The sequence below is a fragment of the Tachypleus tridentatus genome, chromosome 7 (genome assembly GCF_004210375.1).
Source record: "Tachypleus tridentatus isolate NWPU-2018 chromosome 7, ASM421037v1, whole genome shotgun sequence".
In the NCBI taxonomy this organism is placed as follows: domain Eukaryota; kingdom Metazoa; phylum Arthropoda; class Merostomata; order Xiphosura; family Limulidae; genus Tachypleus; species Tachypleus tridentatus.
In genome coordinates this window covers 54,093,314-54,110,737 of record NC_134831.1, presented here as the reverse complement: position 1 = coordinate 54,110,737, position 17,424 = coordinate 54,093,314, and the positions used below count along the sequence as shown (strand labels likewise).

The following is a 17,424-nucleotide window of genomic DNA, read 5'->3' as shown; positions in this document are numbered from 1 at the left end:
AACAAAATACTAGCAACTTTAAACAGGAACTTGCTCTCCAGAGGTACAACGGAAAGTCTATGAAGTTGTAACGCTAAAATCTGGGTTGCGATACCCGTGGTGATCAAACATAAATAGTCCAATTTGTAGCTTTGTGCTTAACTGTAAACGTACAAATAAAAATAGGAAGAGAAAATTCTGATTTGCCTTCACTGTGAAAATAGACACCTTAAATCTTTATTTAGACAACAAATCAAAAGTTTAAACAAGCACTATATGTAAGTTTAAACACTTTCATTAAAGATTACGAAAGAATCAGATAACAGGATACTTTCTTTTCATTACTACTGAGAAAATTAAAATCATCATAAGTTTGTTAGCAAAGAGTTGAAAGTGTTTACTGAAACCGAAATTCGTAGTACATTAGTTAGTTTGTGACAGTTCACTTTCAGGCTAATGCAGCTAACTTGGCTAGTACATTATAGTACATTATTGTCCTATAACTAACGGTAACACTAAATGAAATGTATAATGCAAACCAGTACACCTTGATGTTTCCGATGCGACTCCACAGAACAACAGAAAAATGACAAATACGTGGATCAAGTACATTCAGGGTGTGTACGTGAAGAGAGAGATAAAAAATATTCAGGATATACGAACGTGGGTATAGCGATAAAATGTATTCATGGTGTATGACCCACAAATATGTTGTGAATAATAATAGCAAAACACAGACGCAACGTTTAATATCAAACTGTATTCTTTAATCGACGAGAACGGTCTAAGGATAACACCTTCTCTATTTTTCATGTCCAACCTGAGTAACAACACCTGAGTGGGGAGATAATCAACTAAGGGATACACTCACAACAATAATATAACTGATCATAAACCTAGGGAAGACAGCGAACTTAGTTTGGGATACAGTCACTCACTAGTTATTATTCATAAAACGTGGGAAGGTAATCGTCTTATATCGGGATAAAGTCACTAGAGCAACTGTCCGCATATTGTAGAAAGATGGCCAACTGTCTACGGGATAGACATCAAGGGTAATGATACGTGAGAATACTGCCAACTAACCACTAGATACAGTCACTACAGGTATTGTTTACAATTAAAGTTTAAAGATAGAATGAACCTAATCAAATACGTTTTCTGTGCAATTGTCGAGTCTTTGTGTCGCTAAAATATTGAAAACGCTCAAATTACGTGACGTCTTTACCACACTACCAGTCTTTTAGCAAACCATTCAGTTAGCACTATTTTTAAAAGCATTTATACCCACCAAATCAAATTAATTATTAAACATTAACACGAATGTTTATCAGTAGATATTATTAAAATATACTACTTGTATATTTTAAAGATAGTAAGCTAAAACGAATGTGGTGTTTGTTTTGTTTTTTTCATTAGTCAACGCATAGTATAAGCAGTCAGGTTAAGAGACCTCTATGATTCTGGCATAGCTATCCCTAATATAACGACGTTGACCCGTGGGGTTGGTAATCGAATAGTGGAATTCACTGTCACGCGACTAGTTTTAACCTAAGTGGTATTAACTGTTACCATTATAACGTTTTCACGTGTTTAGAGCGGCATATTGAATCTCGATCTACAGTCCGACACACTTACCGCTGGGACACACCTGGTCCAAAACAAATGTGAGAATGTAAAGTCTATACAAAACCTCGCCACTGTAAGAGAGATCAGAGAGCATATCTAACATGACATTTATCAAAATACGTTTCATACCTCAACTGTTTTTACGTCCACGTTGGTGAACTGTTCACCCTTCATCTTATTAACCAGTTGAGCTACACCGATCACGTTTTCTTCATTGTTGAAGATTGGCAGAGACAAAACGGGAACCCTTGGCTTTGTGTTGTTGACCTATGGAAAAGATCGCTTGTTCGTTCTGTTAACTATATTCGCTCATTCTATGGAAACAAGTAAGGCTACATACTTCAAACATCTCTCAGAAATACTATATCAAGAATTCAAACAATAGAATAATACATTTTTTCGTATTATCTGATATCTGCCACCTGAAACATATCACTACAACTTACATTATCAACACAGCAGGAGTAATGAACAGTGTTGATAGCATTAAAATCTGTCTCATTCCCCGTCCAGTTGAAGGTCTGTAAGAAAGAAGTAAAAAGTTACAAAACGTTAAAATAAGTAAAACGTAATAAAATCTGATTTAACACTAATTTTCTCATGCAAGTTATGACCGTTCAGTATTAATACATAACAAAACAAGCTATGCGAAAAAATTAGCTTTAATAATAAAATAATTGTGTAGGCAAGGAAATCACAGAATGAAAAATAAGATGCAAGGTAGTGGTGAATAACTTTATTAATAAAACACGAAAATAAAGTTTCGGGAAACAGCCCATCATGTTTCCAGTGCGAATGAAACTGCTAATATAAGGGTTAGGTTGAAAGAAGAAGTAACACGGACTTATATTTATTTGTACAGACTTTTCTTTTTGGTTTGGGTTCATGTTACTTCACTAAGCTCTTTTGTAGCTTAGGGCCTTGTTGTGGAGTCACGTGCTATTTGTTCTTTCAACCTGACTCTTGCATTAACAATTTTATTCTCACTAGAAACCTGATGAACGGTTGTTGACCGAAACGTTGTTTTATGTTTTATCAATACAATTATTTTAATCTGGTGATCCCCGAACTACTTTATATTATACTGTGCATATTAATCTGGTGATCCCCGCACCACTTTATATTCTACTGTACATATTGTAAAAAAAATATATATATACATATATTCAAGTTGAGGAGTTAGTCCTTCTTTTCTCGGGCCTGGCATGGCCTAATGCGTTAAGGCGTGCGCTTCGTAATCTGAGGGTCGCGGGTTCGCGCCCCGGTCGCGCCAAACATGCTCGCCCTTCCAGCCGTGGGGGCGTTATAATGTGACGGTCAATCCCACTATTGGTTGGTAAAAGAGTAGCCCAAGAGTTGGCGGTGGGTGGTGATGACTAGCTGCCTTCCCTCTAGTCTTACACTGCTAAATGAGGGACGGCTAGCATAGATAGCCCTCGAGTAGCTTTGTGCGAAATTCCAAAACAAACCTTCTTTTCTCCAACCTTTTCTACACAATAAACCATTATGATTATAAAATAACAAGATTACATATAGGTTATCATTTACTACAAAGTTTGTTTGCTTTTTTAATTTCATGCAAAGCTACACAAAGGCTATCTGCGCTAGCCGTCTCTAATTTAGCAGTGTAAGACTTGAGGGAAGGCAGCTAGTCATCACCACCCACCGCCAACTCTTGGGCTACTTTTTTACTAACGAATAGTGGGATTGACCATCACATTATAACGCCCCAGAAGCTGAAAGTACGAGGATGTTTCGTGTGAAGAGGATTCGAATCTGCGACCCTCAAATTACGAGTCGAGGGTCTTAACCACCTGGCCATGCCGGGCCCTTACTGCAAAGTATTGATAATTATAACATACACAATTGGCTGTCTTTTTCTCTGCTGTAAACAAAATAGGAAAAGAACATAATATTTTCATGACTTCTATGAACGTTTTACGAAATTTTCTTAAGAAAACATTCATAAATACGCATCGTGAATAGTGAGTACTTTAGCTAGCAAAGCATATTTCAAAATTATTCCCAATTTTTAAAATGTTACTGTTAATAACGCGCAGTAAACAGTTGTAAATTTTATTCATTGTAAGTGTTCCTCTCGGCAGACTCAACAGATCGCCCGATGTGGCTTTGCTATAAAAAAATACACACACACATTGTGAGTGCCATAGGGAATAGTTGTAAATCTTATACATTGTAAGCGGTACATGCCAGTTATGTTCGATTTTTTTTGTTTGTCTTTACAAAATATAACAGTGTAATTGATTTTGATATATTTATTTTTTATTTGTTGTTAAGCACAAAGTGCTGTGTCAACCACGATTATCGAAACCCGGTTTATAGCGGGTTGAGTCCTCAGGCTGACCGCTGAGGTACTGGGGACTTGACTCATACGACAATTAAACCAAATATAATTCAATAAAAGAGAAGACGCCCAGCACAACTTTTGTTAAATGTTCGTTGATGAATTGGGTATTAAAAACTAAATGGAATTTAAAAAAGACTGCAAAATAGTTTTAAAATAATTAATAATTTTTCCTACTATTAGGTTATTAAACAATTACTATTGGATGTTGTTTTTTTCAATTAAGCACAAAGTTCTACAATGGGCTATCTATCTGTACTCTGCCCACCACGGGTATCAAAACCCGGTTTTTAGCGTTGTAAGTCCGCAGACATACCGCTGAGCCACTGCGGAGCTAATTACTACCCGACTGCCCAACTGTACATCTGACTTTTACAAATCAATTTATTACAGTATTTAAAAAAACAAATAAGATAAAAAGTATTGTATTCAAATCAAATGTTTGACAATCATAATTTGATATAATTTCATTTTTTATTTCAGAAGAAAAAAAAACACAAGCATACCAACTTCATTATATCTTCATTTTAGACTCTTCTATTGTTACGTCCATCGGTAAATTTACGGATTTACAACACTACAATCCGGGTTTAGATTGAGCTTACATAACCCACTGTGTGGCCTTAAGCTAAAATAAAACGCATATGACTTGTTTGTTATATAAAGTAGGTGGCTTCCTCAAAAATAAATTTTAGTACGCCAAGAAAACCTTTCTTTGCGAAAACAACATTTGTACCTTACCTTCATTCGGCGACCCATCAAAAATAAACAATAAGTTGTATTATTTAGAGCATATTGAACTTTATGGTAGCATGGACGTCTGTGCTTAATTTGTGCTTAAACTTTGTGCTTAATTGAAAAAACAACAACATCCAATAGTAATGCTTAAATTAAACTCATACCACTTGGTGAGTGTTAAACATGCTCATTTGCTAGAAATACCAATCACACGCTAAACGACACAAACATAATTGTATTACAGTGCGTCAAAAGACGTTTTGTAATCAACAGTACACTCAACTAATACTTTATCTATACTTAAACTGAAATTAGAAATTAGTCAAATTATCCTCTAGCATATTAGTATATATATTTACAAATATAAAATTTCTTCAGGAAATATGCAAACTTACTACACATCTATATCTTCATTCAATAAGTATTTAATGACTAAATAAAGGTACTTGGCCCTACAGTTAATGCATGCAGACAACACACTTTCAAAAATGATTGCTCTTACTTGACCCGTAGCTGCCACGTGACGAGCAAAGCAGACGTGAGTGGCTTCATCACCAGAGAGTTCTGAAAGACTTAAAGAAACGAAAACAAAAGTCAGACATTACTTTAATTCACATCCATTCGTGTATAACGTATCGACTTCCGGAATAAAAAAAACTCTTACTTAGTTCAAATTATTATTTTCTTTACCACAATTAACATTTTTTATTACTATGTTTGTTATGTTTGACGACTGATCTAGAGAAATCTGTGTCCTGTGGTTGTCAACATTTTAAGCATCCACTTCAAGGAAAATGATTCACTTATGTAAAGTACACAAGAAATGAAACGTCTGTATGTGATGGAAAAAATTGTGTATCATTTGCGGATTCAGCGTACAGGAATTACTGTAGAGCATGCAAACATTTTAAGACAATAAAATCATCGAAAGCCTTTATTATTTACCGGTTTAACTGTGTGTTTTATAGTCGCTGATTATGGTGTTTTAATATGTAATAAGGTTAATTTAATTTTAAACTTGAGGGCAAGGCCGAATTAAGGGTTTTATTGGCTCTAGGCTTTTCAACTTATAAAAGCCCCCTCGAAATAGGACCTCTACGTGTAATACATTTATAGTTATAGCTTGAGACCCCCTGATTAGTGTAAGACCCTGGGCTTCAGCCTGCAATCCCATGCCTTAATCAAGGGTTGTTTGAGGATGTCTTCCATGTAAAAAATAGCGAAACAGATGGATTTTACTAGGCTCGAGCATATAGTTTAATCTGTTTGTTTTTTTGCCAGATAAAGTAGTTGTTTATTAAAGTTTGTCTGTCCTATTCAAACACATGCTTTAATACCTAAGAACAATTTTATACTTAATTACAAAGTAGAATAACCAAATTTACAGTACACATTAAGTATATGATTTATGTATTTTATTGAAAAGGAAAGCTTTGGCCCACTATATTCTTGAATATGCAAAGATAGACTGATTTCAATGAATTACACCTATCAAGTGTAAGCTGAACCAAAACAAACGAAATAAGACCGGAACCCGTAATGGAGAACATATGGTTAAACGATTCTTTGTCTGTAGTCAGGCCTGGCATGTCCTAGCGCGTTAAGGCGTGCGCTTCGTAATCTGAGGGTCGCGGGTTCGCGCCCGAGTCGCGCCAAACATGCTCGCCCTCCCAGCCGTGGGGGCGTTATAATATGACGGTCAATCCCACTTTTTGTTGGTAAAAGAGTAGCCCAAGAGTTGGCCGTGGGTGGTGATGACTAGCTGCCTTCCCTCTAGTCTTACACTACTAAATTAGGGACGGCTAGCACAGATAGCCCTCGAGTAGCTTTGTGCGAAATTCAAAACAAACAAACAATTGTCTGTAGTTATTAATATAGAATTACATTACGGAGGTCGCCTTTTCTAGTCATGCAGGAAAAAAGCTGATAAACCTCTACATACTTTTGGTTAGACAAATAACAGGTAAGAATGTCTAAATCTAAAAATATATAAATAACATCTTTTATTTGTTTTCATGGTATACAGTGACTGCGCTGGCGAAATGTGTTTGTAGATCGATGATTTGTGTGGTATTGTATCATAATAAGACTGATAATAATTTATATCAAATCTTATCCAGTAAGAATAACACGATGGTATTTTAACTGCACACTATGTGTACCAAGGTATCTTTCGTATACAATACCATATCTCATCAGGTTGGCTGGGTTTACAACAGACAAAGCCTCGATCGAAGCGCTACCTATAACACATAGTATATGTAATATTTCAGTTATCTGCACTACATCAAAGGCGGACAGTAATTACTCAGCTCTGCACATTCACGAGATAATTATGTAAAAATACAACAATTTTTATTTTAGACGTACACGCCAGCACAACTATATTGTAAAACTCGTATACCAAAGTATAAGTGGTATAACTGTGAGGTAAAAATGTCTGCAGTAAAAAAAAAAAAAAATTAGGGATAATCCGTGTATCAGACGTAGTCGAAACAAACTGAAAATTAAAAACAAAGACACAGATTGAATGAAAGGTTAGGATCTGGGTGCTAGAACCAACGACGTACGAGGTCCCACTATCACTCACTGTTATTGGCATGATATTTATATACCATTAAAGACGAATATATAACATAAGAATTACTATATTTTAAATGACCGATATAAATAACGACCTACTGAGCTCTAATATTTACTGAAAAGTTCCGTTGGCAGCGATGTGCAACAAGCAAAGTGTGCATGTGAAATGCTATATTATTCTTACTGAAAACTGTATAAAACCAATGAGACAGGTTTGAGAGTTTAAACATTTGACATTAAAACGTTATAACACAATGTGCATAATTCACCCTTATGCAGGCAATCTTATGAATACCAAGCCTCTAATAAGTCTAACAATTTAAAAATAAAATTCTACACTCACGTTTTAACAAACTGGTTACAGGTTGTTTTGTGTGTGTGTGTGTGCACGCGCGCGCATGCTTCGCTCCTCCAACGTCTTGCCGTCTTTCTGGTGAAAACTTGCAACGACAACTATTGTTACTGCAGAAGATATAATTATGACATATAATGTATGATAAGTAAAAACTATCAACCGCAGACAGCATGTTTGAGGACGTAAAAACGACAGTGGTTAATTCGACTAATACGAATGGAATATGTAGTTAATATATATTTAGGTAATTGGATTTATTGATTAACAATCGCTCTTAAGAACTGTACGAAATAAGTAAAGTAATTATAACAAAAGCATATGATGCCGAAAAAGTTAATTATAATTACATGCATGGAACAGCCTGAAATAGAAGAAAAGAAACTAATATTTGTATATTTAAGTTCGTTCTCTAATAACTGCGCTAAAGAAAAGAGTACAGTCAGGCTTTTATTACAATGTTAACCTGAATAACTGAGATAAGATAGACACATACAGATCTTATTACACACAAAAAGCATACCTAATATGACGTAAAAAAGACTTTCAAAGCAACAGACGTTGCCACAGTAACGGTAAATTCGCTTGTTATAAACTTAAAAACCAATGTTGTCATTTAAGTACACGTGAAGACGCCATTTTCTTATATTTTCTTCAGGAAGAAATGTATGAAAACTTCTAACTCTTAAAAAGTGCTCAACGTACAATCGTTTGCTTTTCTCTTTTTTGCTATAGAAATTTATTTGTTTGTTTGTTTGTTTTGAATTAAGCTCAAAGCTACACAATGGGGTATCTGTGCTCTGCTCATCACGGGTTAGCGTTATAAGTCCGCAGACATACCGCTGAGCCACTGGGGGCTGCTAAAGAAATAAACTGAGGTAAAACATAACTGATGATTTTATAAATAAATAAATATATATACGTATAGCGTCAAAAATATTTACCTAGGCGTCCGGATCTCCTCTTCACCATGCCATAGTTCAAAGATTTTTGTGAACACAACGTCCTAGAAGAAACCAGATATCATTTTACAGACTTACAATTGTAAAACTTGTATCCTCACAGGGGGTTGACGACTTATATTAAAACTATTTTGGAGCCGCACTTCGTCATTGGTTCATGTTGCGCGATGACTAGCTAGAGAAAGACTGAACGTGACATCTTAACAATAAACCCACATTCTCTACTCTATTGCAAAAGGTCATGACTTGAGGCTATCATATGTCCATAGTACACCACTCCATCCATACCTTCCACAATCCATCTAATGTACAATAATAACTGTTTCCCATAGTTTGTTTCAACAATTCGATAGCACTGAAATACATAGGCGTTGCGTCCTGCGACTCTTTTTGTGTGTCTTCGTATGGAATAGCATGAACGGCTGTTTTATTTTTCATCTGCTTATGGTATCCAATGGTTGATGGGAAGTATGGTTGTCAGCCTTATTCTTGGTGAACCCATACCTAGGGCTTTAGTCGGGTTTGCCACTAATCTTTCTGTTCGTTTCATTTTACCTGTTATACTTTGTTTTTGAATTTTTCGCAAAGCTACACGAGGGCTATCTGCGCTAGCCGTCCCTAATTTAGCAGTGTAAAACTAGAGGGAAGGCAGCTAGTTATCACCACACACCGCCAACTGTTGGGCTACTCTTTTACCAACGAGTAGTGTGATTGACTGTCATTTTATAACGCCCCCACAGCTGAAAGGGTAAACATGTATGGTGCGACAGGGATTTGAACCTGTGATCCTCATATTAAAAGTTGAACGCCCTAACCACCTGACCGTGTACCTGTTATAAAATGTCACATTTTGATCATGTCTGTGGGATACGACTTGTTATAGATTTTTATTAATGGTCCTGCTAAAGTAAGTTGATCAATATTCCTTTGTTTTTCAATTCGTTTAAGTGCAATCTAAATTCCAGGTTTCTGAGCATTGTTATTATTCGAGCGGATGAATATTTTGTTTCAAAAAGGGCTATTACTCTTATCTTTCTCTAAAGGATGAATTTCTAGTGTTATCACTACTACTTACAAAATGTCAAACAATGTCAAAATGTAGTTCTGATACCTGTCATTCCGCAATTTGATTTATGATGTGGTTGTCACATGACTTACTGTTTTGCATATTAAGATCGTTTTAATATAAAATATTTATTACTCCATGAACACACACACAAGATAACACTTGTACAAAATAGTTTAAAAAACAAATTTCTGAAAAATAAATACATTTGCGGGTATATTTCTGAACAACAAAATTCAAAGAATTATTCTGTAAAATTGCCTTTAAGAATAATGACTTTGTAAAAATCAAGTAGCAATTCTATGTTATAACTCAGCAATCGTATTTATAAAATCAGAAATAAACACATGCATCTCATACACATTAGTTACCTTTAATGTGTTTGTTAAAATATGTTATTTCATGGATATACAGCAATTCAGAGAAGTGTATTTCACCTTAAGATGAAATAAATAACATGTATATATGATCCAGACAAACATTATTGGTGTTACTTAAGTTACGAAACCAACCTTTCATCACTCATTTTATCTGAGCAACAAACGAGGTACTTCTACATTATTGTAACCTGAGAAACCTGAGAAATATATATTAATTATTATTACACAGGCAGTTGGAGTAGGTATACCTCTACACATTATTGGTATTACATTAATAGAAAAGAGCCTGCTCTATTGCTGTGTCGAAAACAATAAATTATATTTGAGAAAATACATTATTGTACCACATTTTTGTTTTTCACTGTTTCTTCAGGGATTTACCATTGGTCGTTTTCAATACAGCAATGACCTTGATGTAACAGTATGTTTGTTTGTTTTGAATTAAGCACAAAGCTACACAATGGGCTATCTGTGCTCTGCCCACCACGGGTGTCAAAACCCGGTTTTTAGCGTTGTAAGTTCGCAGACATACCGCTGTGCCACTTAATATGAAAACCATCTTCGTTTAAGTTAATTTACTACTGTTATTTAAACAAGTGAGAAAGTTCATATACAGTTTTCATTTTAGTAAGATCAGAAACCTTATATTAGCTTACCCCGAAATTCAGAAGAAGCTCTATAACAAAATTTACAGTGAATTGTACTTTTTACCAGAACTGTTTTTATACGAACAAATTTGTATTAGAGCATTATTGTTATTGCAACTTTAGTTCTCCATTAGCGTAAAAGAATGTACATTATGTTATTAACTGTGCAAAATAATGCAGTATTCACATAAACACAATTTTATTGAAAAATATAAGCAAATTCCTTTTATTTTAACGTTTTTATTTCAAGGCCAATTTCAATTATACTACTTTATACAATAGAATCAACCTATATACCTACTTGTGGCTTGGAGAATTTTCTGGGTTTCATCACTGAAGGAACCTTTTCTGTTGAAAACTGAGTTTGATACATTACCTACAAAACCATCACAAAAGGAAAAAAAAAAAACATTTACAATATTTCATTACAAAAAAACGCACAATGAAAACGGAATTTTGTTTTGATTTGCATTGTTTACGAGTGAATAAATTATTCTAATTATTACTATAAATAATATATATCTGTTCATGCCAGTCAAAGCTATTAAAATTTGCAGATGACAAGAAAAATATGCACTGGATGCTATTCATGAAAATCGTGGGCTTAAGTAGTTATCGAAGTTTTCAATAGTCATTGCTAAGCAATGTGTTCATCTCCGATGCAAGAACAGAGAGTATAGTCCATACCATAATATAGGTTTTGTTTATTTCAAACCTTTTACACAAAGCTATATAAAAGGTTATTGTGTATACAACATCCTCCGCTTACTCTAGGGATACTTTAATCGAGTAATAAGATGTTATTGTCGCTATGACTACAAAGCGATCAACTCGTTACTTCTTTTTTTTTTGTGAACAACAAAAACACACACATTCTAAGCACATTAGCCACGAAACCACTCTCTACCCTAAAAAGCAGAATCTTAAAATTATATTTCAACATAAATTAACTACAGTTTACTAGTTTTAATTTATTTTTCCGCTCAATTTAATCTGTCTTAGAAACAAAAAATCATATTTTATAATTTTCTATATCTGATAAGCTAAGATTATTCACATATTTGATTTGATTTAAAAAAAATCAATAATGTTAGTGACATAAAAATATAGTTCGCGTATCTTTACCGCAGATAAAAAAATCGTGCTATACACACTAGGATTAAGAGTATGTTATAAGGGTGACAGTCATATCCCGCTCTTTGGTTATATAAAAGTGGCCAAATAGTTGGCGATGTGTGCTTTGACCAGCTTCTTTCGTTTTAGGTTTAGTTCAAAACTAGGGACGGCTAATAAAGATTGTCTTTAATAGTATTGCGCGAACATCCGAATACCAAATTCAATAATTTTATTTTATATCCTTCCATACGCACCCTTTGTTTATATATATTTTATAGTGTCGTAATATAGAGGCTTTTCAATCATACTCAGATTTCTTTCCACAACTTTTCCTGTGTTAATATTAGTAACAAACGAATGACCAATTCGTTACGGTTTGGTGTTAGTGGAATGATGTCGTTTAGTGTTATTTGACCATTCGGTGTTATGATGTCGTATATTATTTGCATTAAAATTTTATACATTAATATGAACTACACGTCCTCCAGTGGCTCAGTTGTATGTCTGCGGACTTACAACGCTAAATACCGGGTTTCGATACCAGTTGTAGGTAGAGCACAGATAATCCATTGCGTAGCTTTGTGCTTAATTCAAAACAACAACAACGATGCACTACAGAAATAATTATGAGTTTTCCTTTTGTTTTCATTATTGCTTCTTTATTTTCTATAGGCCCGGCATGGCCAGGTGTGTTAAGGCGTTCAACTCGTAATCCGAGGGTCGCGGGTTCGAATCTCTGTCACACCAAATATGCTCGCTCTTTCAGCAGTGGGGTCGTTATAATGTTACGGTCAATCCCACTATTCGTTTGTAAAAAGAGTAGCCCAAAAGTTGGCGGTGGGTGGTGATGACTAGCTGCCTTCCCTCTAGTCTTACACTGCTAAATTAAGGACGGATAAGGCAGATACCCCTTGTGTAGCTTTGCATGAAATTCAAAAACAAACAAAACAATAATTTCTATAATTTTAACTTGTTACACCTCATCTATTAACCCACATGTTTGGGGGTTTCCATTCTCTTAGAACATTCTCTTCTTATAATATCCCATTCCCTCCAACTCCTTTTTTTCTTTTCCTAAAGTTTTTTTTTCTGCTCCGTAGCTGATAACAGAATTTACCAAACAAATACAACCATCTATCGATATCCTGTATTCCATTATCTTAGCTGTAAACGTGTTGTATTTACTGTTCGTTAAGTTTTTGACCCCATTTCAACCTTAGTTCTATCAACTATATGGCGACCAGGATATTTGTAAGCTAGCGATGTTTAAACCCGAGTGGTTAATCCAATAAGCAACCATATAGAACAAGTTTTGGACTCTCAGCTTTGATATCGAGTGCCCTAACCATCAGGTACAAGCGTGTGTGTGTGTGTGTGTGTGTGTGTGCAATCTGCATCAAACGCCAGCAACAAGCTCATTTGTCTTTTTATAATACTAACAACTATTCACACACACACACAACGGATGATGTACTACTTTGGGATTTAATTAGCCTGAAGGGCAAGTTGGTAGACATCGAAATAAGAAATAAAATCGAATCCGATTATTGATGGTGCACAAAAATCAATCATTTGGTGAAAATCCCCATTACGTTAGCCTCCAACGTCACCAAATTTTGGTCCAATTGGAACATTCGGCTATAACTCTATAATAACCAGCATGTTTTACGTTCTCCAGGAAACGTACCAAATCTTCAATGAAGTGAAATAAAAAAAAAAATCGCATAGCTAGACAGATCCATGTGCTTGTCAAATAATTGATAATTTCATATAATACATGTTTTCGCTTACTCGTTCAATTGAATTTGAATCTTGTATTTAAGAAAGACAGGTTTTGATTATTTTTCTTAAAATGAGTTTCACAAATCCTATCGTCTTCATACATTAACTAATGCGAAACTCGGAATAACGCTTCTTCTACATTATACAAAAAAATTCTTTTATTCATGTTTTCCCACTTCAATGAACTGAATCAACTATGTTCTGTCGATGAAAATAACGTGGTATATTATAGCATGTAAATTTGCAGAATCTCTAAATACTTTATGGAAAGAAAACCAAAACCAGACAAACCTTCAGAAATACTGAGAGACAGATACAATTATTAACCATCGAAAACTACTCACGCACCCTTGAACTCTGTTCCACATCTATAAGGTATACTCGGCATTTTTCACAAGTCAACAGCCCCTGCGTCTTGACCATGATTTTGTTGATTAATCCATCTAAAGACGACGTTTCCTCAAAAATCGATTTGGCTAAACCTAATAGAAGCTGAAAGTAATTATACATATTGTATAACATAACTCCACTCCTTTCTCTTTTCCCAAAATGTTTTTAACACACCGGTTTTGTAACATCACAGACTTACTTCTCAGTATAAAAATATAAAAACCAGAAAACAAAGTTTAAAATCTACAATTTAAACAAAAAGTAAAGTATAAACTAAAAATATGTTTAATTCTTTTAAAAACACACAGGTTAGAAAATAATCATATTATTTTCAAACTAAAATGGAAATTAACTAAAATCTTTATTAGATTGAAACTAATATAAAAATATTCCAACTTGAACGACAAAAAATTCTATGTAAATTTTACAGAAGTACAGATATTTTTTTAAATATAAAATATCCTTAATGTTTCTTGAGAATTACATAGTTATTCACACAATACTTAACACATTTTGAAATCATTTGTCCGTCACTATGGTTTATCTATGCTGTGACCACAGTGGGTAAAAAAAAAATTATATTTTAGCGTTAGAAGTCCTCATATTCACCCCCACAGTGGGATAGAGGACTTAGTATGCTAGAATTTGTTTGTTTGTTTGTTTGGGAATTTCGCACAAAGCTACTCGAGGGCTATCTGTGCTAGCCGTCCCTAATTTAGCAGTGTAAGACTAGAGAGAAGGCAGATAGTCATCACCACCCACCGCCAACTCTTGGGCTACTCTTTACCAACGAATAGTGGGATTGACCGTAACATTATACACCCCCACGGCTGGGAGGGCGAGCATGTTTAGCGCGACGCGGGCGCGAACCCGCGACTCTCGGATGACGAGTCGCACGCCTTACGCGCTAGGCCATGCCGGGCCTGTAGTATGCTAGAAACCGGGTTTCACTACCCGTGGAGGCTGGGGCACAGGTAGCCAATTGTATAGCTTTGTGCTTAACTTCTAACAAACAAAACAAAACAAATCCGAACCCCTGTACTCCTAAACATTTCGCCTCCTAACGATTTTCAATTAAACTTTAGAGAACCATTAAACGGCAGTTATAGTATCTTTCAAAAATTAATAGTTATTTCTTTTTATTGCAATTCCAAAAGGAAAAGACTTTGAAAAAAAGGTTAATGTAATCCGTTAAAATATTTGAAATTATTTGGATGAGACAATTTTCCAGATTTTTAACATAAAATCTATATAAATTAACTACTAAATCTCAAATTATCAGTTTCTCTAGCATACAGTTCTTCACAAATAGGAAATTTTAAAACAAATTACATTTCTGGTACTTAAATCAAAAGATCCTTACATTTTGAATATTTCCTGCTCCTTTCGATCCAACAATTTAATTTCCTAATTCAAAATTACATTGAACACATTAAACAGTTTATTTGTTCTATAGTACAAAACCTTTCTTGTTCCTTGCTTCATAGTTTTTAAAAACTAACAAACTACATAAATTCAAAGATTGTCATTTGGACAACATTATTTCACAATTTTTGAAACATTCTTATCCACAAGTTAATCAGTCTGGCTTTAAATAAAGTTGACATTAATCGATACTTCAGTTAGTCGTGAATACTAGTATAACACGTTCATTAATATATTCATACTTAATTCTTTCTTCTTCACACAGCGACATGTCTGCGGACTTACAATACAAGAAACCGAATTTCGTTACTCCTGGTGCATAGAGCACAGACACCTAGTGTGTAGCTTAACTCCATTAGAAACTTTCTTCTCCAATTTGCATTTCAACAAATTAAAACCTCTAGCAATACTTTTTTCTGGATAATAATATTTTATCAAAAATCATTTGTATATGAAATTTCTTACCTCCCGATTAGATATCAACGTGTCAATTTAACATAGGTGTTTGATTTTACCGATTTAGAATGTTTGCCAAAATATATAAATACGCATGTGAATCGGCTGTTTTATAATATTCAGATACAACTTCACAATTTTCTTTATCCAACAGAAATACATCTAAGAACGATATGATGTTTTCACTATACTCATAGAGAAATTTGACTGTTACATTTAATTTACTTTAAACTCGTAAAAAAACGTTTGCTCAAAGTAATACAACTGTAAACCAAAAATCTGTTACATTATCTTTAAGTAGCTGACGTAATTAATATCAAAATAGTTTGTGAGAAGGTCAAACATTTTACTTTGTAGAAAATCCGTTACTAGCGTTGAATAGGTTGATGCAACTTTAGTACCCATAAGAGTTCACGAGATTTGGTGAAAAATGTCCTCTTTAATCACACACACGTATACACACGAAAAGAAAATTAGATATAACTAAATGCGGACCTTTTAAAACAACTTCCTTATTAAATGTCTTGTAAGCACAATTCATATAATCAACTATAACTAAATCGCTTTTCAGTCTAAAATTATATGAAGTATTCTGATATAAAGTAAGAACATCAAATGACACTAACAAATGATTTTTCCTTCTGTGTTCTTGTAATACGTTAACTATATAACTTTCAAAAGAACTAACTCACACTATAGATATGTCAAACCGCCTTATTATTGGAGGCATAAATAAAATCATTGAATCTTTGAGTATTCTATTGGATAGTTTTAAAACCTTTTATTCCTAATGTGAAAAATTATTATAAAAATTGCTCTATTTTTGAATAAAAATACATTAATAAATATATATATTTTTGCTTCATAGCGAGAGATAACTTTCAATGCACTTGTTTACAAGATTCCACATGTGTATGACACAATTTGTTTTCAACAAACTAAGAAACCAAAACGATAGGAAATCAGACAATGAACTAAATACAGCAACAATGAAATCATAGTATTTGTTTTCTTCTCGACATACAGAGATACTAAAATGGACAGTATTAAACAAGGCGGGACTTTCATTTGTTGTGCAAAGTATGATCCAACGAAAAACTTCAAGTAAAATGACACCAGACTAAAGCTTTAGGAAGTAATGACGTTAAATATAGTTCAGAGAAGCAAAGAGGATCTAACAGGATAGACGAGTGCAAGATAAAAAATGAAGGCGTCACAAAATTTGTTGTCTACGTACTGAAGTTATTATCATAGGAACTGAATCTATAACTTTACTTACCTAACAGGCCTTATTTGTTGTTGTTGTTTTTTCTAAGGGCAAATACAAGCTAAATCTAACTCTTTAGCATTGATAGACAATGGAGAGTCTGTAATCGAATAAAATAGTTAGGATTAGATCAGTTTTACAAATTAATGCGACCCCTTTGCGGACGTCTAACCGCTCGCGTTCACATAGTTCTGAGTAGTTTTTGAAGAGGATGATATATGATATAAGTATTTACAAGTCGCGGTTGCGTGTGCCCAGAAATTATGTTGACAGAGAAACAACTAAAA

General features: G+C 34.2%; 1 protein-coding gene across 2 annotated transcripts in view; it reads right to left on the bottom strand.

Moving 5' to 3' along the window:
* The window catches only part of LOC143255678 (cGMP-specific 3',5'-cyclic phosphodiesterase-like), a 103,110-nt gene that overhangs the window by 28,816 nt on the left and 56,870 nt on the right, over window positions 1-17,424 (bottom strand). For both annotated transcript variants that reach the window (XM_076511726.1, XM_076511727.1), the window contains exons 5-10: window positions 13,948-14,091; window positions 11,003-11,077; window positions 8,591-8,652; window positions 5,214-5,283; window positions 2,055-2,129; window positions 1,738-1,875 (exon numbers count right to left, since the gene is read on the bottom strand). In XM_076511726.1, coding sequence (XP_076367841.1) covers window positions 1,738-1,875; window positions 2,055-2,129; window positions 5,214-5,283; window positions 8,591-8,652; window positions 11,003-11,077; window positions 13,948-14,091 — 564 coding nt within the window. The remainder of the gene's footprint in view (window positions 1-1,737; window positions 1,876-2,054; window positions 2,130-5,213; window positions 5,284-8,590; window positions 8,653-11,002; window positions 11,078-13,947; window positions 14,092-17,424) is intronic.